Source organism: Mustela nivalis, assembly GCF_964662115.1.
Source record: "Mustela nivalis genome assembly, chromosome: 1".
Lineage (NCBI taxonomy): Eukaryota > Metazoa > Chordata > Mammalia > Carnivora > Mustelidae > Mustela > Mustela nivalis.
In genome coordinates, this window is record NC_139020.1 from 141458094 (window position 1) to 141482713 (window position 24620).

The 24620-nt window shown below is 41.6% G+C and overlaps 1 protein-coding gene and 1 long non-coding RNA gene across 3 annotated transcripts in view; both read left to right on the forward strand.

Moving 5' to 3' along the window:
* LOC309863744 overlaps positions 1–17116 on the forward strand; it is a 40620-nt gene extending 23504 nt beyond the window's left edge. The window contains exons 2-4 of one of the 2 annotated variants that reach the window (XR_014311232.1): positions 7352–7484; positions 14317–14412; positions 17015–17116. This is a non-coding gene — a long non-coding RNA (uncharacterized lncRNA). Of the gene's footprint in view, positions 1–7351; positions 7485–8771; positions 9171–14316; positions 14413–17014 lie in introns of those variants that run through there. The other variant, XR_014311233.1, reaches the window with a different exon arrangement.
* Positions 17117–20069: 2953 nt separating this feature from the next.
* CMC1 (C-X9-C motif containing 1) overlaps positions 20070–24620 on the forward strand; it is an 84381-nt gene continuing 79830 nt past the window's right edge. Inside the window, exon 1 of the mRNA XM_082728996.1 lies at positions 20070–20332. Within this exon, the coding sequence (XP_082585122.1) occupies positions 20314–20332 (19 nt within the window). The 5' untranslated portion in view covers positions 20070–20313. The remainder of the gene's footprint in view (positions 20333–24620) is intronic.

The window sequence follows — 24620 nt, forward strand, 5'->3', positions numbered from 1 at the left end:
TTCAGACCACTTCATTCTTTATCCCGTAAGTGGCCTCTCCTTCTTCTCAGGACCCATGCCAACCCTGTTAATGTCATCTGTAGGTGAAGGGGCCTGTGTCTACAACTTCACAGCTTAGACTTGCTCTGAAGCATCAGCCAAACTAAACTTCTTTAGGTTTTTAAAACCCATCAGGATTTCTGTTGGGTTTAGCACATGCTTTCCTGAACCTAGAACATTTTTCTCTTCCCTTTCCTATTTTTTAGCCTGACTTACTCCTATTGACCTCAAATTTTAAATGTTATGACCTCTCACCTTCAGCTCGACTCCATCATTGGCTGGAGTCAGCATCTCTGCTATGTACATATGGCCCAATCTCAGTAAAGCCCCACCCAATTCTCAACTTTATTACTAAAGAATTAAAAAACTTGCTTCTAGATACAAAGATCCTGAGGGCTATTAAGTACTGTTTTATTTACCACTGTTTGACCAACACCTATATCGAATGCCTTGCCTATAATTCAATAGTGGGCATAGTTTTTCAACAGACATGAGAGAATTTACAAATTCAAATAAATTTTGACCTTCAAAGTGGTTACTTCAGCCAACTATCAGCTTAAGCTATTACTCAAAAGCAAGTAAAACTGTCTCCACGTGAAACATTAACACAAACCAGTTATAGTGTTCCTAGATATGCCAAGAAATCTGGGTTCTAGGCTGGACTTGGGCATGAATTCATTTTCCATTGGGCAAGTTGTTTAAGATCTACTTATCCCTCTACTTCAAAGTCCTGTAGCTTCTTACCACTGTTTTACTTTAGTGAATTCAGTAGCCAAACTTAGGTGTGGGCTATGAACAGAGACTGAAATGCCTCACTTGTATGATAAGATACTTCATGGACAATAGAGTTATCCATCTATAAATTAATCAGGTATCTTATTTCTTTTTCCATATCTTTTTTTAAAATATTTTTTCTATTTTTTTATAAACATATAATGCATTGTTAGCCCCGGGAATACAGGTCTGTGAATCACCAGGTTTACACACTTCACAGCACTCACCATAGCACATACCTTCCCCAATGTCCATCATTTGAATTTGAATCCTTGACTGTCTTATCAAACTGATGAAAAAAGTTGATAAATCTGTATCAGTTCTTTACCACTTAATTGGTTTGCTAAGAAGTCTGGTATTGAAGAGAGGATAGACACAAATGAAATTGAAGCTTTTAGATTACTGTGGGTTTCATAAAAATTAGGTTTCATTATTCCCATTTAAAACAAGTCACTATTTATGTCCTATATTGAGAAACCTGATGAATTTGCCATGGAATACTGTATCTTGGAATTCTCTAATGATTTGAGAGAATCATGTCCTGTAAGTGTGTTTCTGTGGGTTTTTAAAAAATGTTCAATAAGTGATTACAGTCATCTTTTAAAACATGTTAGACAAGTAAGAATTAAAAGTATAAAACCTGTTAAAAAGAAGGAGAATAACAGATGACAGGGACCTGGGATGAGTTAATTTATGAAGTTTAGCAATTAAATAGTGCAAGTTTCCTGGCAGCTAAGATATAATGGGAAATTCGCTGGCTAACTCAGTTCTGAGTCTAATAAAAGAACATGCATTGACTTGTTCTTTCCTAGACAGACTCTTTTTCTACTCACATCAAGTCATAGACAAAATCTAACACAAATATTACCCAACTCCTAATGTTTTTGGTATCTTCTCAGTTACTGGTGAACAGAAAGTTTGGGTCATAGGACTCGTTATATCCTTATATTCTCTTATACATTGCCAAAGAAATCAATGCAATTTTATTTGCTTCTTAGTCACGAATTTAAAATAATAACATCCAATTATTAATAGTTATCAGTGGGCAAATCATCCATTAATAGGATGAACTAAAGAACATTTTTATTTTTATTTCATTTATTTATTTATTGAGAGAAAGAGAGCTAGATAGAGCTCAAGGGGAAGAAGAAGGGCAGAGAGAAGGGAAGAGAGAGAATGTTAAGCAGGTTCCATGCTCAGTGTGAGCCCAGTGTGGGGTTTGATCTCACAACCCTGAGATAATGACCTGAGCTGCTTAATTGCCTGAGCCACCCAGGCAACTTATAAAGAACATTTTTTTTTAAGTGCCTTGCAGTAAATATGACCTTTCTGACCTTTCTCATCTATTAAATCTAATGATTGGTATAGGAGTACCTATTATATTTTCTATTTAAAACATTTAATAATAAAAAATTTCTAATTTCTAATGTGATGAAAAATGCAAACATTGAAGGAACTTTTTAAATGATATTTGTATGAATAAAGAGAACACTTGGGAAATTTGCCAGTTCTCAGTGTTTAGATTATAGGGCCATGACAAAAAGTGCTTATTAGAAGCACCTACTGACATCCTAGTGCCATTTTATATTTGTGGAATCAAGTGTGTGTCTAAAGAAGGAGTTTATGGGGTACCTGCATGGCTCAGGTGTTAAGCATCTGCCTTCGGCTCAGGTCATGATCCCAGGGTCCTAGGATCAAGCTCTGCATCGGACTCTGCATCATCGGGAAGCCTGCTTCTCCCTCTCCCATTCCCCCTGCTTGTGTTCCTTCTATCACTGTGTCTCTTTGTGTTAAATAAATAAAATCTTAAAAAAAAAATGAGTTTATAACCATGAGGATGTGTTCTGGACAGAAAATGAAGTATCTCAGGAAGGTTTTAGGGCTCTATTTTACCTTTCCTTGAAAGAGTCACTGCTTATCAGAAACCTTCTGTAAATGGAATGAATGGAGCCCCAGAGGGATAGTGATAAGTGGGAAAGAGTGGGATTATAGAGTCAGGTTAGGCCAGATGTAGTCTTGGAAGGCCAGGAGTTTGAAAAACCTGTGGAAACTCGGGGGTCATTGTGGGGTTTTCAGTAAGCAATACTGTGATGAGTTAGCAAAGGTTGTTAAAAGGCATAAACTAGCTGAGGTGCACAGAATGAACTGGAGAAAAGAGAGTCTACAGGTCTGAAGTAGTTGGAGTTGGCAGGGCAGGTTGTGGCCACAAAAACAGTCAGAGGGAAAGGATATTGGTGTACACAAAGATGTTGACTGAGGAAAGAACAATGTATGACATTAGAGAACGTTACTTGTCGCTTTCGCCAGTAAGAACGACACGGAGACACGCGTGGAGGCAAACTTCTTTAATGGCTTCTTCTTCTTCTTTTTTTTTTTTAAGATTTTATTTATTTATTTGACAGAGACCACAAGTAGGCAGAGAGAGAGAGAGAGAGAGAGAGGGAGGGAGAGAAGCAGGCTCCCTGCTGAGCAGAGAGCCCGATGCGGGACTCGATCCCAGGACCCTGAGATCCTGACCTGAGCCGAAGGCAGCGGCTTAACCCACTGAGCCACCCAGGCGCCCCTAATGGCTTCTTTTTATCTTCTTCCCCCTCTGGCGCAGCACAGCACGCAGCTCCCGCCGCCCCGCTGGGGCGTAGCCGCCGCCTCCAGGGCCGCGTGCCGCCCCTCGGCGCCCGCTGCCATGGTCCGGGCTGCGGCCCCCTCCGGCCGGCTCGGCGGGGCGAGGCCTGGCTCCCAGCGGGCCCCCTCTACAAGTACATTCAAGCATATATACACCGGCAGCTTAGCCCACCTAGCCAATCACCTCCCGCGTGAGTGGACCTAAATGAATAGCCAATCATATTCAGTCCCTTACAGCTCTTATAGTAGGCCTCCTGTACTGGCTCCCGACATCTCCCCCTTTTTTATTTATTTATAATGGCTGAGATCGTGCCTGTCTTAGGTTGCCAATCCTCAGCACACATGCTTACCCGTCATCGGGTACTCTCCCTGGTCGAAGAGCCCCTGTCTTAGGTTGCTATGGTGTGGGATCAGTCTTACCCGTCTTTGACTACCGATCTAGCATACTTACCCATATCTGGGGGGAGGTACCAGCTTCAAGAGCCATCATGGCTTGAACCATGAGGTGTTATTGTCGTTGATTGCGACGGACACGGCCACACACCCAACGTAACATTAGTACATTAGCTGTGATTAAGAGAACAGCCATGGCACCAAGTCCGGCCCACTGTTTGAGGAACGAAACAGATTGCTGTAACATTTGTTTCAAATCGAGAGCCTACGTGATAGTTGTACGTACAGTTACACCATGTAGACCCATTAATAAAGTGAAGGCTTTCCAAGCCTGTACATGCCTGTGCAGCCTTGCAGAGCAGCCACCTATCTAGAGGGTGAGCTGACGCGCCTTGCGCTGGGTCTTGGTAGGTATAAGTATAGCCAAAAAAGGTGGAGTTAGAGTAAGTGGGGATTTTAGGACTGAATGAGAATCCTGTTCCCACCCAAACTCCTGAGAGGCTACTATGGCAGCCACTCGTGGGGTGCAGCTCGCACAATAGCAGGCCTTGGTGCAGCAAGGTTTATATGGAGAAGGCCCCTCCTAAGGTGGCGCTGTTGGGGCTGGGCGTGTGGGCATAGGATCTAAGTTATCTACCACTTCCGTCTTTGTTTGTAACTGCGCCATAGCTCCTTCTTTCACTTTTAATTTCAGCTGCGCCATAACTTCCCCCTGCATTTTGAGCTGCGCCATGGCCTTCTTTAGCTTTTCCTCCTTTTTTGCAAGCTCCTTTTCATTTCTTCCACTCTCTGATCATCGGAGGGACCCCCTCCCGTCACTTTTCTCTTATCACCGGGACAGGCGTTTTCCTCGTAGGAGCTTTCTTCTAAGCTTTCACTTTCAGAACTGGAATATCTCAAGGATCCTTTGCAAGACTCCTCTTTTACCTGTTCTAAGATCTCTCCTCCCTGTAGAACCGCCTTGCGTATGGGTTCGTGGGACGATTGTAAGCAGACCTTCACTAAGGACCAAACAGAGTTCCCGGCGTAGTGTGCGGGTCGTGCCTGAGGTCTTCCCCTAGATATTCCCATTGGGGAATATTAAGCAATCCCTCCTCTAAGAACCACGGAGCGGTTTGACCCACTTCTTTTAGAAATAAGCGAGCCTTCTTATTTTTCAAAGGGGTCCCATTTGCTTTAAGAATGTCAGTTAGCGGCCCCAACATTTTATATGCAGCCATCTCGTTTCCCATCCCGGAAAGCTTTACTCTCGTCCTTATCCTAGGAACTTTCCCTGTCGTTCACTAGACAGAAATAGGTGCACTCCTTACCTGATCGTCGCCGACTCCGTGCGTCTCTCACAATGAGAATCCCGGGTTTCAGCACCACTTGTCGCTCTCGCCAGCAAGAACGACTCGGAGACACGCGTGGAGGCAAAATTCTTTAATGGCTCCTTTTTATCTTCTTCCCCCTCTGGCGCAGCACAGCACGCAGCTCCCGCCGCCCCGCTCGGGAGTCGCCGCCGCCTCCAGGGCCGCGTGCTGCCCCTCGGCGCTCGCCGCCATGGTCCGGGCTGCGGCCCCCTGGCCAGCGCAGCTCCGCGCGGCCTGGCTCCCAGCGGGCCCCCTCTACAAGTACATTCAAGCATATATACACCGGCCGCTTAGCCCGCCTAGCCAATCACCGCAGTGCTCATGCACCTCCCGCGTGAGTGGACCTAAATGAACAGCCAATCATATTCAGTCCCTTACAGCTCTTATAGTAGGCCTCCTGTACTGGCTCCCGACAGTTACTCAACATGATTTTAGGTTTAGGGAGTGAAATGTTGAACCAATTCTAACATGACTGACATGATAAGCATGAACTGAGTTCTGAGAATAGTAAAAGAAATAAGGATGACAGAAAGTGAGTCTTTTCTAATATGCTGAGTTCGGCATATCACTACAACATCAACAATTACTCGCTAGGGAGCTGGAGAGGAGATGCAAACCTGAAACTTTAGAATTTAGAACTCCAGTGATATCTGGGAACCCTCCACATAAATTACAAAAGTTGCATCCCCCAAAATGGATGGATTCTCTATGAGAAAGTCCACAGAGAAGGCCATGGATCTCAAGATTGAATATAATGGAAAGTCAAAAATTTAAATATGGAAGCGGTTTAATCAGATAGCAGAAAAGGGCAGAATTCATGAGAGAAGAATGTGAATATAGTTTCAATCTGGTACAGAGAAAAGACTTTCAAAAAAAGTAGCTTTGGGTAGAGGACATGGGCAACAGTGTTGGATACCACAGAGAAGCAGAAAATGAGGGCTGAGAAGAAATCTCAATGCATTCATCTTCCAAATCCGTTCACAGAGACAGCAATTTTAGTGATTTCCTACTTGTCTCATCTCTTGACAATAAACCTCCTCTTGGCAAATGTGATTCTGTTTTGCACAGTGGAAAATGCACATTTTCCAAGGCACTGAGCTTCTCTACCTCCCCTCCAATAGCCTTTCTAGAACATCTGATGTGTCCAATTGGGTACTTCATGTGTTCCAACATTCTTATCGAGAGCACTGCAAGGAACGATTCACTCTACTTGACCAGAAAATATAAATATTCACAACCAATTTCCTGTAAGAAAGCACATGGATGCCTGAGCTATTTCTGGGACTCACAGACTGTAGTACTATTAGGGGACTTCTAACATTTATTGACCACCAACTGTGTGCATGCATTGGCTAGCATTTCCATAATTATTCCCTTATTTAATACTAACAATAATACTGCAAGTTGGACATTATTAAGAATTGTTGTCTCCCATTTATTGAGTAGTATCCCAAGATTGTTTTATTCCTCTTGTAGTAGAAGGCAGGATCTCTATGCCTTTTAAAACTGAGAAAACCAAGCCTACACTTGGTTGAAGGGATCAAAGAATCAAAACTAGAAAAGCATTTCAGCTAGAGAATATATGTATCAGGCCATATAGCACCTATTCTTCTGGTTTGTTATGAGTAATTATTTGAAACAGCAAATTACAGGGAATTTCATCTGGTAGAGATAAAAATCAAACTCCTTATATAAACGAGAAATAACATAATTTCTGAGAGTAAGGAATTTTTTACAAAGTCCGTTTATTTGGCCCAAGTACAGTTAAAATTATTAATTTGAAATTTGACATGGTGGCCTAGCTATCACCTCTTGCATCTGGTTTATCAGAAGTTGACAGTTTCTTCTTTTTTGTTTTTAGCCTTTTAGCTTATCTGAGAAATGAATTATCATTTATACTTAAGCCTGACCTACAAAGCAAAAATAATCTACAAGTTTGAGAAGGTGTATTTCACCCTGAAAGTAAACAGGGTATGAAATTTTTCACGGCTGATAATTTTTATAATTGGAATACTATATGCTTCCAGTATAATTAATAAAGAGCTGGATTATTCATATCTTCTGAAAATCCAGCTTATGTTGCCCTCTTACTGATAAACTGAAGAGGCTGTCATTAGCAATATTTCACAGCTGAGTTGTGACTGAAATTTTTTTCTTTCTTTCTTTTCCAGCTCAGAGTTTTCCCCCTTTATGACTTCAGTGTGTAATAATACATAGTTTGAAGTAGAAATGTAGTAAGTGATGCCATACACTTTGTCACCTACAAGCTCTGAGTGGAACAACAAATAGAAGAATGAATTGAAGGTTGGTTGAATAATGAATCAAGTGTTAATAGGTGGGAACTGGGGAAAAGGGAGAGTAAGGCGAAAGGTTCAACCAGCAGCCTTTCTTCAGGTTATAGTGACTGCAGATGTGTGGACCATTAGCCTAGTGGCTGTAGATGGTTTCAAAGTTCCAGAACCAGTGGGCCAAATCAGATCAAACAAAGCGTGCTACTCTGGCAGGTAGTAGAGGCAAGGGAGGCTAGTGAGAAGAGAGCTAGAGGACCCAGTCTGAACCTCAAGAAGTAAAGGTGTAAGCCGAAGAGAATGCTGGAGCTTGCCAGACAAAAACATGGCCAGCAAAGCCTGGAATGGAGGTCAGCTACATAGACAAATTGAAAGTGAGATCTGATGAATAAAGGAAGCCATGCACAGTAGCTGAAAGTAGATGAAATGCTCTTCTATAGGGTCTCAGATCCTAAGAGGATGAAAGGAAACTTACAGGATGTCAGAGCTACCTTACATCCCATGAATGGTTTAAGCCTTTTATGGATAATCAAACTGAATTAACTTTAAATACAAATGCAACATATACCAAGCAGCCATTCTTGGCAGACACTATGTGAATCATCAGAAATACAAAAATGAGACATGTCTCCTGTATAGTCAAACACACCGTGAAAGAGAAGGGCTTGAAAAACAATAAAAATAAAGCAGTAATATAAAATAGATATATATGAACACAGTATGTGGAATCATCATTAAAATACTCCGAAAAAGTAAGGGAGGCTGTGTATAGAAGGAGCATGTGGGCTGGGTAGGAAATAGACTTTGCCAGCCATGAAGGCAAGAAGTATGACAATGCCGAAGTATTCTGGACCTGGTGAAAACATGTGGCTAGCATGTAAGATCAATGGGAGTTAGAAGGAGGAGGGTAAGAGGAAAAGAGGTGAGCAAGCTGGGGCCAGATAGAGGCAAGAGTCTGTGGGTCAGTCTTCTCTGCAGGACAGAGCTTCTCAAAAAGTCGTCAGTCCCAGGATCAGTTTCATTTGCGTCACTTAGGAACAGTTAGAAATGCAAATTCTCAGGGCTCTACAGCGTTAGAAACTCTGGGAATGGGGGCATGAGTCGTGGAGAGACACCACTCTGTTTTAATGAGCCTTTTAGGTGATTCTGATAGGCAATGAAGTTTTAGAACCACTGTCACAGGGAGAAATGAATATATAGAGAAATGAATATAAAGAAATGAATATATAGAATATATAGAAATGAATATATATGAATATATAGAGTTAAGCAAGGGAGTGACAAGGTCTTATTTTCTTCTCAGGATGAAAACTAGTCCAAGTATGGAGGATGGAGTAGATTAATGGCTGAAAACATAGCTATTTCAGAATACAAGAAAGAGAAGCTGAAAGCTGAATGTCTTTAATGAGAAAATGCAGTCAGAATTTGATTTGGTGGTTAAGAAGATACTTCATGGTCTGGCAGCCATTTGGAGTCACTAATTAGAGGAGGGCCAAATAACCCCAATGTTGGAGTACTATTACTGTCTATTTCTAAAGTTTCTCACACCTTTCATTCCAACATTTTTCTGTTTTTCTCTTATTTCTTATGTAATTAGACACAACTGGCATCATTACTTTCATAATAGGTGTGCAGAAGGCAGAAGGAGAGCATCACAATACTATCAAAGTTAGATTCCTCTACATCTTTCTGTTTTTATAATAAAGCCTGGAAATCTTTCTGTTATGGACCAAATCATGTCCCCCTGCCCCCAAATTCATGTTTTGAAGCTCTAATCCCTGATGTGACTATATTTGGAGATGGGGCCTACAAGGAAGTAGTAAAGGTTGAATGAAGTCATAAAGAAAGTTGGGCCTTTAATCTGATAGGACTGGTGTCTGTATAAGAAGTGGAAAAAACACCAGAGATCCTTCTTTCCTTCTTTCCCTTTCTCTTGCTCTCCCCCCCTCCCTCCCTGCATGTGCCCAGTGAAGAGGCCACATGAGAGCACAGCAAAATGATGTCCCTACAAGCCAGGATGAGAGGTTTCACCCATAACCAACTCTGATGGCCCCTTAATCTTGGACTTCCAGTCTCCAAAACTGTGAGAATATAAATTTCTTTTGTCTAAGCTATCCAATCTGTGTTATTTTGTTTTGGTAGCCTGAGCGGACTAGGACACTGTCATAGTAGAAAGAGCCTGGCCTCTGGAACCAAACTGAAGTGGACTTATATCTCAGCTCTACCATTTATTAGATCTCTTTTGTACCTCACTCTTCTTTTAAAATATAGACAAAGAAGATAATATTGTTTCTTTTAGTCATGTATTTATTCAGCAATTATTTATGGAGTGCTTTGTACCCATTAGGTACTCAACAAAAAATTGCTATGCTCTGAGGCTGCAAAAGAGATTAAAAAACAGGCATGGTCCTTTACTTCCTGGAGCTTATGATATAGAGAGGGACAGTTAATAATGAATGCATCTCAGAAATTAACATTAATTTTTAATTATAATTCTGGTAATTAAAATCATGATTAGTGCTACCTACTAAAAAGACATGCCTCACCCAAGGCCATGCCCCTTCCTAGGACAGCCTTCTACCAATGATTGGTCAATGCAGGAGGGAATATGAAGCCCATTCCCCTTGCTCCAATTCAGGACAGTTCAGAAGGGTTAACCAGCTTCAGAACTTGGCTAAGTTCTTATTAGGACTACACCACTGTTTATCTCCTCCTTCCCTGTTTCCTTTTCCTCTTTTCCAAAAGTCTTAACCACCAGAGCACTCCCTAGCAAACTTTCTGTGTGTTAATCTCTGCCTCAGACTCTGCTTCCCAGGGACCCGTGGTATAATAATATAAATAGTATGAAATAAGTATAAACATGCACTGCAACCAAGGATGGGAAGTCCAGAAACATTCTTTAGTTGAACCTGGAGAGGGGAATATGGGCTCTCACAGCCCCTCCCTCATCTGTTCACAAACGAGGAGCCAGCAGGCATAGAGCCAGAGTTGATGGGGCAAGTGACACTGCTCATTGTCCTGACACACACGAATCACAGACGGTGTCTTGAGCCTAAAGGAAGTTCAGTGCTCAAATGTGCTGAGACGTGGTCTGAAATCAGAAGAGAGGATATATCATTTGTATCTTCACTTTACCTACCCAGAGCTTAAGAGTTAGCTGAAAAATGAAAAGATGATGACATAGTCATAGAAATAGGTGGGGAAATGGAGAAGACAAAGAGCATAGAGATAGATTCAAGATCAGAAAAAAACTGAAAAGGAAAAGGTAGGTTATTCAGTAAATACTTTTGGGAAAACAGTGTTAGAAGAATTGGTTAGTTCTCTGGAGAAAAGGATAGATCCTCATTTTCCACCATAAGAAAATAAAATAAAGAGGCAGAAAAGAAAATAGTTGTAAAATAGCAGTTTATTTATTTATTTACTTAATTACTTTATTTATTTGAGAGAGAATGAGCAAGAGAGAAAGAGAGCAAAAGCAGGAGGAGTTGCAGAGAGGGAGGGAGAAGCAGGCTCCCCACTAACCAACAAACCTGACACGATGCAGTGCTTGATCCCAGGACTCTGGGATCATGACCTGAGCTGAAGGCAGCCACTTAACTGACTGAGTCACTCAGACATCCTGGCAATCTGTTTATTTTTTAAAAACTCAGGAAAAAAGAAATATAGAAAATAGGATGGGTTATTTCTAAGAATTAAATAATGGAATAGACAACCAAAAAAAAAAAATACTCCATATGTACATGAGGCTGTCAAATTATTATTCATAAAAGTAAAAAGAAAACAACTCTAATAAATAAATGCCACGAATGATAAAAATAGGCTTCTTATAAAAAAGCAATAGATAAATCAATAAGAAATAATAATGGTTTAATTTAAAATGGGAAAGAATATGGATAGACAATTTATAAAAGGACAATGCCTATTAAACAAGCAAAATATTTATCACTACTAATAAAAATGAGTAAGTTGGAACAAAATGCCTGTCCGTACTAATTTAAGCAAATATATTTAAAGCGACTATTTATTATGGCCAATTCATCCACAGTAATTAGCACCATAATTCTACTTCTAGGAATTATCTTTCAGAAATAAACAGAGCTAGAGATGAAAGCTTTTTTTTTTTTTGAATATTCACTTCAATGTTAATCTTAAAAGAAAAATTACAAACAGCCTTAATCTTCAACAACAGATAAACAGTAAAATAAAGTGTGGTATCTAGACACAAGTCACAACAGGATAAGAACAAATAGTGAACTGGAGCAATCCTGGAGATAGTAGGGTTTTTTCATGTGTGTGCCTGGATTTTTTTGTATTCTCAATGACCCGTTGCATTGTTAGGGAGAATTTGATTAACTCTCAGGGGATAAACATCTATGAAGCACCGGAGAAGTTAAGAATGTAAACTCTGGATCAGATTTCCATATGTTCCCATCCAGTTCTCTTGCTTGTATGCTTGTATTCTATGGGCGACTGGGGGAACCGTTGCAGGGCTTTGAATTAATCTGGACAATGTCTTTGAGTCACAAGGAATAGGAACCAACTTGAATCAGTTTAAAGGAAAAGAAACAATGAGCAAGTGCTCATTGAACCTAGATTATGTGCAAGTAGATTACCTTTGAATATCATCCCAGAGAGCTGGAAGGGGAGACAGGGAAAAGTGAAGCAGGGAAGGAGGGAAAGATAATACACTCATGTTTTAGTGAGTGTCCCACTAAAGGTGACTAGTACTGGATACCATGAGACTGTTGGAGGGGTCTTATAAAATGTGCTTCAGAACTATCTTCCCAGGGAATAAAAGGTAGGACACTTTTATCTATGGGATTCCATTCACTGTTGACTAAGATAACCCTGCAGGCAGTAGCTTCCCCTGCACTTCTGTATGTGTGTAACTGTGTAACTGCTCAGAGGATCCCATGGATGTTCCAGGCAGTGGTCTCAGAGAGATACAAAGTACTAACAGTTTGCACCTATGCGAAGGTGTCGGAAGCCTACAAAGAACTAGTGGCCACATGCGAGAATTGGGACGTAGAAGATTTGGAGTCATGAGTCTTTGGTGGCTCAAAGAGCCAAGCCCCAGAAAGGCAGGAATAGATATAACTCTCAGAGCAGCTACAACCAGAGATTCAAACTCTATATGGATTTTCTCAGTCTTGAATCTCTGTACTTTTCTGGTTAGGCATCATCTTTACTCTTCCTTAAAGATAACTTTCTCTACACGGCACAGCACTTGTGTCTTACTGGCTTCTACATTTTCCAATTCTAGCCTCAGGAGACAAATACTGATGATATACTTAGACCCAGGGCTAATATTTTCTAGACAGAAACATCACTGGTCTACTTTAGGTCAGGTAACTGTTCTTGGACAAATGAGTATGGCTAAAGAGAGAGGTCCTATAAGGACATGACAACACTGGTAGAAACCATGTAACAAAATAGGGGAGGAGCAGAGTCCAAAAGAACAAGACATCAAGCAGACAGTGCCATAAATAAGTATATCATGTTCTAAGTGAGGGGATGCCTTGACCAGGAAACATAAGAATGTAAAACCTGAAAGCTATCTTTAGCCGAAGATCAGGAATGGCAACCTGAATTAAGGTAGGGGTTAGTGACAGGAAGAAGAAGAAAGTGATGCTAAAGAAAAATAATCCGTGGACCAAGTGACCCATATTAGTTTTACATGGTGCCACTATACTCTCCATTAATAGGAACTTATGCAACCAACATTTACCCTGCCAGATGCTAAGTTGTCTAAGAGGTACTATAGTGGTGCCTAAGATAGTCTCTTCCCTCAAAACAGCAGAGTCAAGTGGCTTAGCAACAACAATACTTCTTTCCTTTAGGAAACTCTTCATCCATACCTTGGGATCCCTGGCTCCATGATGTAGATTTGTTTTCTTTTTAAAGATTCTATTTATCTGAGAGAGAGAGAGCAAGAGAGCACAAGCAAGGGGGAGGCAGAAGGAGAGGGAGATGCAGACTCCCTGCTGAGGTAGGAGCCAGATGTGGGACTCCATCCCAGGACCCCAGGATCATGACCTGAGCTGAAGGCAGAGACTTAACCATCTGAGCCACCCAGGCGCCCCCGTGACACAGAATTTAGTTAATGGAATAGATCTCTGTAAGCACTCTTCTTTACTGAGGGTCAGGTCCTGAGTGTTTAGGAGCTCTTCGTTTGGACTGATTTCTTAATGTCCTATTGATAAATATACCAGAATCAATGACATAGGGTTGTTTTGTCTGAGCGTAGCACTAGTGAGAAAGCATCAGAACTTGATTTCTTGATTTTGTTCTCAATTCTTGATTTTTATCTCCTTTGGTGTCTAAGAAGCTCCAACTGATAGTGGCCAATCCAGCTATTTCAACCATATTTGTTGTTCATGATGGTTACCCTATGCCTATTCTATACAGTAAAACGCCGTTAACTATAACCATTGTCTTTCTCTTGTTGAATAATAACTTTTAAAGAGTTATTTCAAATATATCTTCTGGAAATCAAATTAATTTCCCTCTCTGGGCTCCCACATCATCTTTTATCATGTTGGACTGTGATTGTTTGTTCGTGTGTTTGTCTTATGCCCCCTGTACTGTGAGATCCTTAAGGGAAAGTCTGTCATCTTTATTTATTCCAAGACTCAGCACAGTGCATGGCACATAGTACGCTCTCTGACTTGGGGGAGGGGTGGGTAGTGAATTCAGGAAGTTTGTCGTCTGACGGATTAATAGTGCAGAAACATCTGGAATGAGTTGTTAGAGTTTTCACTAACTTTATTTCATCTAAATAAGCAAAAAATCCTTGAGATGTTTTCAGGACAGCTGGCCATCTAATCAGAATGTCACTGCTCTTTCAGACTCACTGTACAATGAAAAGCCCTTCTGTTTTTGTCAAGTTTGCCAGCTCCTGTGAGAAGTTCTACAAAGGATCATAATATCTGCAGAAGACCAAGGTGAGAGAAATCCAATATAAGTCATGTCATAGTCTTATTATCTTTATTACCCTTTTTTTAAAAGTATTTTTTAGGAATAAAATTCTGTGACCCCAGAAAAAAATTGTGGTCTGTCTTAAAGGAGGCCACCCAGAAAACAATTCACAGTAAAAACAAAACATAAAATATAAAAAGCCTTCCACAGAGGTGAGAGGTGATTTTTTTTTCACACCTTTTTTTTCACCTGATAAGTGATAGGGCACACTGTTAAATCTCCTTTGTTCATTTGAAGGATGTTCACATAATACTGATTTAAACATATTGTTACCCAGATTTTAGTCTTGAAAGCAGAGTAGCTCAGAAGTATTACATTGAAAAAAAAAAAAAAAACCAAAAAAACCACCCTGAATATAGTGCAAAACTTCAAAAAGACAGTTTTCTAGAGTAAAAAATAATCATTGCAATAACAATAGCTTGAATTTAGCAATGGCCTACCATGTGCTAGAAACCACTATCACTGTTTGTCACAGGTCTTCTTTAATGCTCCAATCAATTATGTAGGCGTGGTGTGATTGAGGATACTGAGACTCAGGGGGAGAAACAAATAAATTAGAAGTAGAGAGCAGATATGTGGATATTTACAACATGAATGAGTCTCATGGCTTTTGAGCTGAGCAAAAGAAGCCAGATATGATAGACTATACTATACAGTTATGTTTACATAAGTTTGAGACCGGGCAAAACTAATAAATTCTCATAGAAGTCAGAAGAGTCATTGTTTTTATGGAGGCTGGTGCATCAGGAGGAGGTACCAAGGAAAGTTCTGGATGACTAGAAATGCTCTAGGCCTCATCAGAGGTGTAGTTCAAAAGTATATACATATATAAGTACTCATTCAGCTGCACAAAGATTTGTGCCCTTTTCTGTGTATAAGTTATATCTCAATAAAACAGTTAAAAAGTAAAAGAAGGCCAGAGGAATTAGAATTGAGCTCTGCTTAGTTCCACAGCCTCTGTCTTTCCACTACACACTCTTTTGGAAATCAGTTTCAAGTGTCTGTATTCAACACAGAACCTTACCTGTTTTTCTGGGATAATGCACAGAAAAGTCCCCACAGATACTTTCTAATCTATTGCAAGTAGTCTCATACAGTGGATAACGTAGAGGACAAGCAGGTTGTTCTTGAAAGGATGATGTAATGAGCTGGAATTTGTCTATCAGGGGCTTTGTGAACCTTGTTCGAGGGAAAGGTTTGGATTTTATTTATATGAAGAACCACTGAGGGACTCTATGTAAGAAATTTTATGATCTTATTTGCGGTTGTGGGTGAAATGAGTTAGAAAGAATGGGTGGTAGGAAAAACAGCCCAGGAACAGAGAGCAAGTTAGAGGACTATTGTAAACATCTCTGCAAAAGCAGGTAGATCTTGGACTGAGTCGCAACAGTGCAGTTGGCAGATGGACAAAAAAGATTCGTTAAAGAGCCAGGTGGATGTTGTGATCATTTGGGTGTGGGCAGTGGGGGACAGACAGGAGCTGACTGAAGTGGCTAGGAGGACTGAGCCACTGCGAGGAAGAACCTACTCAACTACTAGAAAGACAAGAACAAAGTATATTGCTCTGGGCGGAGGCCATAGCTAGGCAAGTTATCAGGGCTCTAGCCAAGTGATTTGGGATTCCAGGAAGGGTTCTGGTCCTTGTAAGGAACTAGACTGTTATAATGGGCTGATCTGCATCCCCCAAAATTCTTTTGCTGAAGTCCCAAGCCCAGTACCTGAGAATGTGAGTGTATTTGGAGATAGCGTCTTTAAAGAGATAATTAAGTTAAAATGAGGTATTCAGGCAGGCCGTAATCCAATATGACTGGTTTCCTTATTTTAAAAAGAAAAGGAATTTGGACACAGATACTCACATCCTGAAGACTATGTATGTGAATAGACAGGGAGAAAATGGTCATCTGTAAGCCAGGAAGAGAGGTCTCAGAATAAACCAAACCTACAGATATCTTGATCTTGGACCTTTAGCCCCCAGTTGTGAAAAAGATAGGTTTCTGTTGTTTAAGCCACCCATTTTGTGGTTCTTTGTAATGGCAGGCCTAACAAACTAATTTAAGTGTCAACCTGGACCTAAATGCATTCAAATGGGAGAAGGGAGAGGTCCTGGGGGACCAAGGGGCTGAATCATACAGCTCAGAAAGCAGACCCAATGGATAGGGCCCAATGGATGGGGATCTTCTAGCCAAAACTAGTTACAGATTTCGTGTACTGGTAGGGATGGAGCTTCTAGTATTCTTCCTAATGTAATTCTCACTGGCTCAAAGACAGGGGCAGAGCAGAGCTATTGGCGAAAAGTCTTCAATTCTGACGTTGGGCAGAGTTGGAAGCAAGCAGGGGCTGACTTTCTCAAACATTAGAAATAGTTAACTGATTATCAACATAGAGCAAAAAAGTATGCTAGATCTAGTCAGAATTGATGCAATAAACAAGTAATGTATTTATGCATACTTGCAAATTCCTTAGAATTATACAACTAAGAGATATGTATATGTGTGTGTGCATTGATGTCTAGTCTACATACTAAGCAGTTCATTTCTCTTTGCTTTTGCATGTTCTGCCACACATCAGTAGCTGTCCTTCCTCCCTTGGGTCACTGCAATTTCCTCCTAGCTGGTTCCCCTGTCTCAGTGTTGCTCCCCAGTAATGACGATCAATGGCAGATCATTTGAAGCATGAATAGGTACGTCGCCATGATTTTCTCATTTGTCTGTGTACATTTGCCAAGGAACAGAATCACCTAGAGATCCTTCTTGACTCCTTGATCTAGTCTCCTAAGTCAGTGATGAAGAATGGATTCTTCCTTTCCAGGAACATTCACTACGGTCCTTTCTTTTATATTGCCACATACACCCATTCAGGCTCTTTTCAGATCCTGCCTGAACTGCAATAGTCCCTTACCCTTCCGCTTAGCCCCTGCCTCCCTCCTTGCCACCTATATTTAGCCTACAAAAAATCTTTAGAAGACATCACTTTGACCACAAGGCCATTTTTCTAGTTGTTAACCTTCAACAGCCCCTGACTGCTTATAGCAACAGATTCAAACACTCCTCAGCCTAATATTTAAGGCTTTGGGAATCTGACCTCTTCTAACATTTTCAGTCTCATTTTTAACTATTCTAGCTTCCCAAATCCTCAGATGAATGGTTTCAGGCATTGCCCCCCACCATGCCTGCCACACATCCCTGCTTCCTACCTAGGTTTTGCACATAGGTTTTTATTGCTTACCTTCTGTCCTTTCCATGCCTCATTTGTCCTTCAAGAACATCTCAAATCCTAGGTACTTTTTTTTTTTTTAAGATTTTATTTATGTATTTGACAGAGATAGAGCATGTGCAGGAGGAGGCAGAGGTAAAGGGAGAAGCAGACTCCCCGCTGAGCAGGGAGCCCAACACGGGGCTTGATCCATCCCAGGACCCTGAGATTGTGACCTGAGCCCAAGGTAGATGCTTAACCGACTGAGCCACCCAGGTGCCCCCTCCCAGACCCTTTTGTTTACTTTTCTCCTAGTGTGACATGCATTCTTCTCTGCTGACACATGCTACCCATCTTTCATGGCCAGCCATAATTTCTACTTCATCTTTGAAGTCCTTTTTAACCATCCACCCTGACATTCAGTCCTTTGTGAAGGGCTACTGTGGGGGCCATTAGGTACCAGATATTGTTTGAGCCCTAGAGGTCATGCTTGGATAATACATATTTCTTCATTTCCGGGACATTGTGTTCTCTTCCTTTTTATGTTCCCACTACAGTTACTGCTCAAAGAATTGTCCATTCATAATGTGATATCTTAGGAAATTTCTTCTGTTTTAAATTACCAAAATTACATTTCTATGGTTTAACCTTTAATAATTGACTTATCTTTCCCAGGTACATTATAAAGACTTTGCCCCCAAATGATCTGATTTAATAAGACAGGAGAAGGGTACCCTGTTAGGTACCAGGTACTGAGGTGCTAGCGCTTCTCATAGTGTGATATGTCCAGCAATCCATTTTATGGGACATGGAAAACCCATGATTTTACAGGTATTATTGCATAGGATAAGGCTAAAGTGGTTAATACCCTTGTGCGTTTTCCTTTAAGTGAGCTGATTTAGATTTAATAAAAATAAATAGTAGTGGTTTAAGTGATAGAAATGGTTTTTCAATGACTGAAACAGTTAAATGATATCACATTTACTCCTCACAATAATTTTACAAATTAGAAACAAAAGTCTAGAGAAACGTCGGAATTTGTGATGCTAATAGGTTGTAATGTAGGATTCAGGTAGAGGTACTTGGGTCACTGACTGAAGCTCTCTGTGATGCCTTTTACATCTAGGAAGATTTAGTTTAATTACCTCAGTTTGAGGCCTGGCTTTTGTTTTTATACTTCACCTCATCTCCTCAAAAAGATTTATTTTCTAAAGGAAATCCTCCACCTCCAGAAAAAGAAAAGGGGCACCAGAATGAATCTGGTACGTTTCAAAACACATGTATAAAACACACAAGAAAACAGACCTGCTTTCCTGCCTGGCTGAGTGAAACATTAATTCTTCACCTTGGCATCTCAACCTACAGCTGTAATAAGGGCCGTTATGCCCAAATAGGCCCTTAAACGGAAGACTTGCTGAGCAGAGACCCACTTTCCCAGCCCTGCTCAACTGCGGCTGCTTTTTCTGCCAACTGACCAGGCTGAAGCAGCAGCAGGGGAGGAGGGACTGCAGGTAGGTGGGGAGGGGATCATTTTGAAAGCTCTAAATCCCTCCCAGGGAAGAAGCAGCTGCTCCTTGTTTTTCTAACATCTGTCCCATCTGTCCCGGCTGCACCTCACTCTTCAGAGGCTACACGTGGGTATGACAAGGAAGCATTTAGAAGGCTGGTTGGTGAGTGGAAATGAGCACCACTGCCACCAGAAAGTTTCTTTTTAACAAGAGGGCAGTTGGGGCTCTTCAGGAGCATAGCTATTGGCTTCCCTCATTTTTCTCAAAACAGCTGTAATTGACAGAGTCGGGATTTTTAACATCACCCAAATCAGGCTGTACGCCCTAAGGATATTTTCTAGCGCCCATTTTTTTTTTTTTTAATTTCCCCTCCAGGGGAACCGCAGGCTGCTGATGCGTGGGACAAATAATGATACTGCACAAACTATACCACTTCTATAGTAGAACAAGCTGTCTATAACTCGCACGTGTGGAGTTCATCCCATTTAACAGCGTGTTGCTGGTATTTGACTCCCCTGCCAACACGATACTCCTCGAGAATAGGAGCCTTATTTTTATTCAGTTATCTGTCCCTCATATTCCGAACCCGTGGCTGGAACCCGACAGGCATAAAATAGACACTTATGAATGAATGAACGTTAACGAGAAAAAAAATAAAGGAACAGGATGATTCATTCCGTTCTCCGAAGGCGGACGTGGAGGGAGGTGCTTGGCGGTGACCCTAGTCGCCACGGGAGGCGCACTCCCAAAGGCCCACAGCTTCTGCTCTCGTCTTCGCTTAGCCCAGTCTGCAACCGGGTGCTCACGCCCCTTCCCAAGCCAGGCTGCCCGCGTCGGAGGCAGTTCCGCCTCCAACGCACGCGAAGCCACGCCCCCCTGCCCGGCCTTTCTCCCGCAGATGTCGGTTCCACAGCAATTACAGGCTTCGGGGCGGGGCCAGGAGGGCGCAGGCGCAATGGGAGGCGGAAGTAGTGACTAGGGAAATAAGAAGGAAGGAAAGAGGCCTGCCGGGCTCTGTAGAGGGCACGGCGCTCCTCCTCCACCGCCGCCTCCTCTTCCTCCCGCGGGAAGCTCCTGGCGGCCGCACGTGCCGCTCAGCCCAGGCTCCTCCCCTCCCCTGCCCCCGCCCGGGAGCGGCCAGGCGCTGCTTTCTCTCCGCCCGCCGAGATGGCGCTCGACCCCGCAGGTACGGGGGCGGGACGCGGGGGTTGCTGAGGAGTTACGGCCGGGGTCCCTAACTGCGGCTCTGCGGTTGGGGGCTGGCCTGGAAAAGGGGCCGAGCGCTGAGGTTGCACCGCTTCCGCAGACGTCAGCTCACGCCCGGCCAGCCTGCCGCCTTAGGGTTTCTGGCGGCCGCGAACTTCTTCCCAGCAGTCTTCGGTCTTCTTCCCGCTTCTTGGGGTTAGGGTTAGGTGAAAGGCGTTGGGTTTGCTGTGTAAACTCTCGTCCATTCGTGGCTTACACACATTTCCTTCTTAACGCGACTGGTCTCTTCGTCATCTTTTCCGCCCTTCTGGGGCACTGATTCCTTCAAATAATCTGTAATCTAATCTAAAAGCGAAAATCCCAAAGAGCCATCACTATGGCAAGATTCAGTTTCTTGAGAAAGGATCTCCAGGGTTTTGGTAAACATTATTTTAACTTTAGTGTTAACACCCCACTTCCATTTGCAGCAGTGGTTTCAGGTTCCTCGCATTCCCGTCCTTAAAGCAGCTCACCTGCGCCTGTGTCCTTGCTTTAAGCTATTTATGTTGCGGGAAGCTCACCTGAGGCTTCCCTAAAGGGTATTCATGTAAATATAGGGAACTTCATTTTGAAGGGAATAGTAATTGGTCTAGTCCACTCCCTTCATTTTATGAATATGAAAACTTGAGGCATTGGAAGGAGTAGTAATAGCTTCAAACTTCTGGAGATTCGGAAATGAAGTCATTTTGGTGACTCTCAAGGAGAGCGGAAAGTGTATGTAGCCAACAAATACTACTACTTATTGAACGCTTTATTATCAAGCTAAGTTTTCACAGTTGTCCAACAATAGTGTGCGGTATGTTAGATAGTATTATCTCCCTTTTATGGATTAAGAAACAGGTGGAGAGAGGATCAGGGACTACTCTGAAGCATAAAAGAATTTCTGGAACACCTAATGATCATACCAATACTGGGCTAGGTGGTTGAATTAGACTTTATGAGGCAGTTAACAATTGATCTGGGCTTTTAAGGGAAACTTCCAGTGGTTGGAGTTGGAGAAGAGGCGGCAGAATGAGGAAATGTACAGGCAGTAAAGTGTAATGTTTGGTTGCAGGGTGGAAATAAGGGGTGCCTAAGGAAAATTAGGTTAAAAAGTAGATTAAGGCCTGTTACAATAGCTGCAACCCCAGCATAGAGCCCATTGTAGGGCTTGAACTCACAACTCTGAGATCGATACCTGAACTGAGATTAAGAATCCGAAGCTCAAGCGACTGAGCCACCCAGGTGAGCCTTAGTTCTAGTATTTCTTAGCTGAAAGTGGTATTCAGAGCAGTCTCCTACAAATGAGGAAACGGAGGCAGAGAGGTCAAATGCTTTCAAACATCTATATTCTTGAATTTAGATCCAGGAGGAAATTAAGGAAAAAGAAATCCTACATGCCATCTCCACTTTTTTTTTTTTTTTTTTAAAGATTTTATTTATTTGACAGCACAAGCCAGGAGGAGCAGCAGAGGGAGAGGGAGAGGCAGGTTCTGGGAGCCAGACGTGGGGCTCCATCCAGGACCCTGGGATCATGACCTGAGCCAAAGGCAGCCGCTCAACCAACTGAGCCACCCAGGCGCCCCATCCACTTTTTTACTGTCCAGTTACTCTTAACCCACTCAAATCTTGTGGTATGCCCAAGGCTATGCAGCTAATTGCTCGTAGAGTCCAGTCTGGAATCGAATTCTGTAATACATTTGCATGGTTATAGACCGTGCCTCTGTTGGAGTATTTATTGATTAAACAAATACGTGCCTGTTACATGTCACAGGCATACAATGGTAAAAGAAAGACCCCCCCCCCAACTCTATGCCCCCATATACATTCTGCCAGATTATGATAAATATGAAGAAAATAAGCAGTGTCATGTGTTAGGTGGCAAAGAGCGGACTACCTTAGAGTGGTATGTGAACAGATCTGTGAGGAAGTATTTGAATTGGAATCTGAAGGACAAGATGAAGTAGTTATGTGAAGAGGTAGGGAAAAAGTATGCCAGGCAGTCAGAAGTAGCAAATGCTTAAATATTTGCCATGAACGAGGGCCAGAGTGGTGGAGCTCCAAAAGGGAAGATGTTGGGAAAGTAGGCAGGAACTAGATGCTGCAGGGCCTTGAAGGCTCTGATAGGAAAGCACTGGGGGGCTTCTAAAGAGGGCAATGGCATATTATAAATTGTTTTTAGTACCCTGACTGTAGTGGTATCATGCACTATGGAGGGGTCCTGAATGCAAGCAAGGAAACAGGTTAAGAGGTGGTGGCAGTAGTCCAGGCCGGATATGTTAGTATCGTAGACTGGAATGGTATTAGAAAAGCTGGAAAAGAATATAAAGCTTATTAGGTTGATGTTTTGGAGGAACAATTGAGAAGACCTGCTGCTGTATTGAATAAAGATGGTGAGGGAAAGGGAAGTATTAAGGATAATTAATGGGTTTTTTACTGACTGGCTGGCTGGTGATGGCCAAATCTAACAGTGTAATCATTGGAAACTTGATTAAAAGCAGGGGCTCCAGTGGGTTGGGCCTCTGCCTTCAGCTCGGGTCGTGGTCTCAGGGTCCTGGGATCGAGCCCCGCGTTGGGCTCTCTGCTCGGCGGGGAGCCTGCTTCCCCCTCTCTCTGCGTGCCTCTCTACTTGTGATCTCTCTCTGTCAAATAAATAAAAAAAAATCTTAAAAAAAAAAAGCAGGAATGGAAGCAAAATTGAATGGGAAGAAAGAAAGTGGATTCAGAAAGTTGGAAGTTTTAAATTTTTCTTCTCGGTTTAATTCCAGAATAAAAATCTATTAAAGCTGTACTCGCTTTGGCAGCACATATACTAAAATTGGAATGATAGAGAGAATATTAGCCTGGCCCCTGTGTAAGGATGACACCCAAAAATATATTAAAGCCAGTTTTGTATTTTTTAGCTTCATTTTTGTTTGGTTCTTGAGTTGAAGCATAGGTTCACATTTTGATATTTCTCTTGCTTTTTATACAGAGGCTTGTGCCCATGCTGGTAGTTGTATCAGATGAGGTTTACATAGCAAGGTCTGTTTTCACAATGGTTTATATTAGATTTTTAAAAATATTTTTTATTAAGTTTTTAATTTTAATTCCACTATTGTTGACAGTGTTATTAGTTCCAGGTGTACACTATAGTGATTCCACAATTGTATGTGTTACTCAGTGCTCATCAGGGTAAATGTACTCTTTAATTCTTATCACCTATTTCATCCATTCTTCCACCTACCTCCCCTGTGGAAACAATCTGTTCTGTTTCTTCATGTCTCTGTTTCTTTCTTTCTTTCTTTTTTTTTTTTTTGCTGTTTGTTTTTCTTAAATTACATATGAGTGATATCATACAGTATTTGGCTTTCTCTGACTTATTTTGCTTACCATTACACTCTCTAGCTCCATCCACGTCATCCTAAATAGCAAGATTTCATTCTTTTTTATGGCTGAATAATATTCCTTTGTGTATGTATATATCACATCTTTATCCATTCATCTATTGGTGGACACTAGGGTTGCTTCCATAATTTGGCTATTGTAAATAATGCTGGTATAAATATAGGGGCACATGTATCCCTTTGAATTAGTGTTTTTGAATTTTGGGGGTAAATACCTAGCAGTGTGATTGGTGGATTGGAGGGTAGTTCTATTTTTAAGTTTTGGAGGAATCTACTGTTTTCCACAGGAGCTGTACCAGTTTGCATTCCCACCAGCAGTGCAGGAGGGTTCCTTTTTCTCCACATCCTCTCTAACACTTGTTTCATGTGTTTTTGATGTTAGCCATTTTGACAGGTATGAGATGATGTCTCATTGTAGTTTTGATTTGCATTTCTCTGATCAGTGATGTTGAGCATCTTTTCACATGTCTGTTGACCATTTGATGTCTTCTTTGAAAAAATGTCTGTTCATGTCTTCTGCCCATTTTTTAATTGGATTATTTGGTTTTTTGGTGTTGAATTTTATGAGTTCATTATATACTTTGGATACTAACCCTTTATAAGATATATTATTTGCAAATTTCTTCTCCCATTCAGTAGGTTACCTTCATTGGTTTATGTTAGATTTTTAAAGATCTTTATATAAGTTTGATCTTCGTTTGGCACAGCTTTTAACTAACTTTGTAACCTCCATTTTTTCTCAAGAAGCTCTGAACCCAGCAGTGAAATGCAGATTACATACTTACTCTTCTATGTAGTTTTAGTGACACTATTCTTCTTTTCATTAATGTAGGGGTAATAAAGGGCACTCTTTGTACATTTATC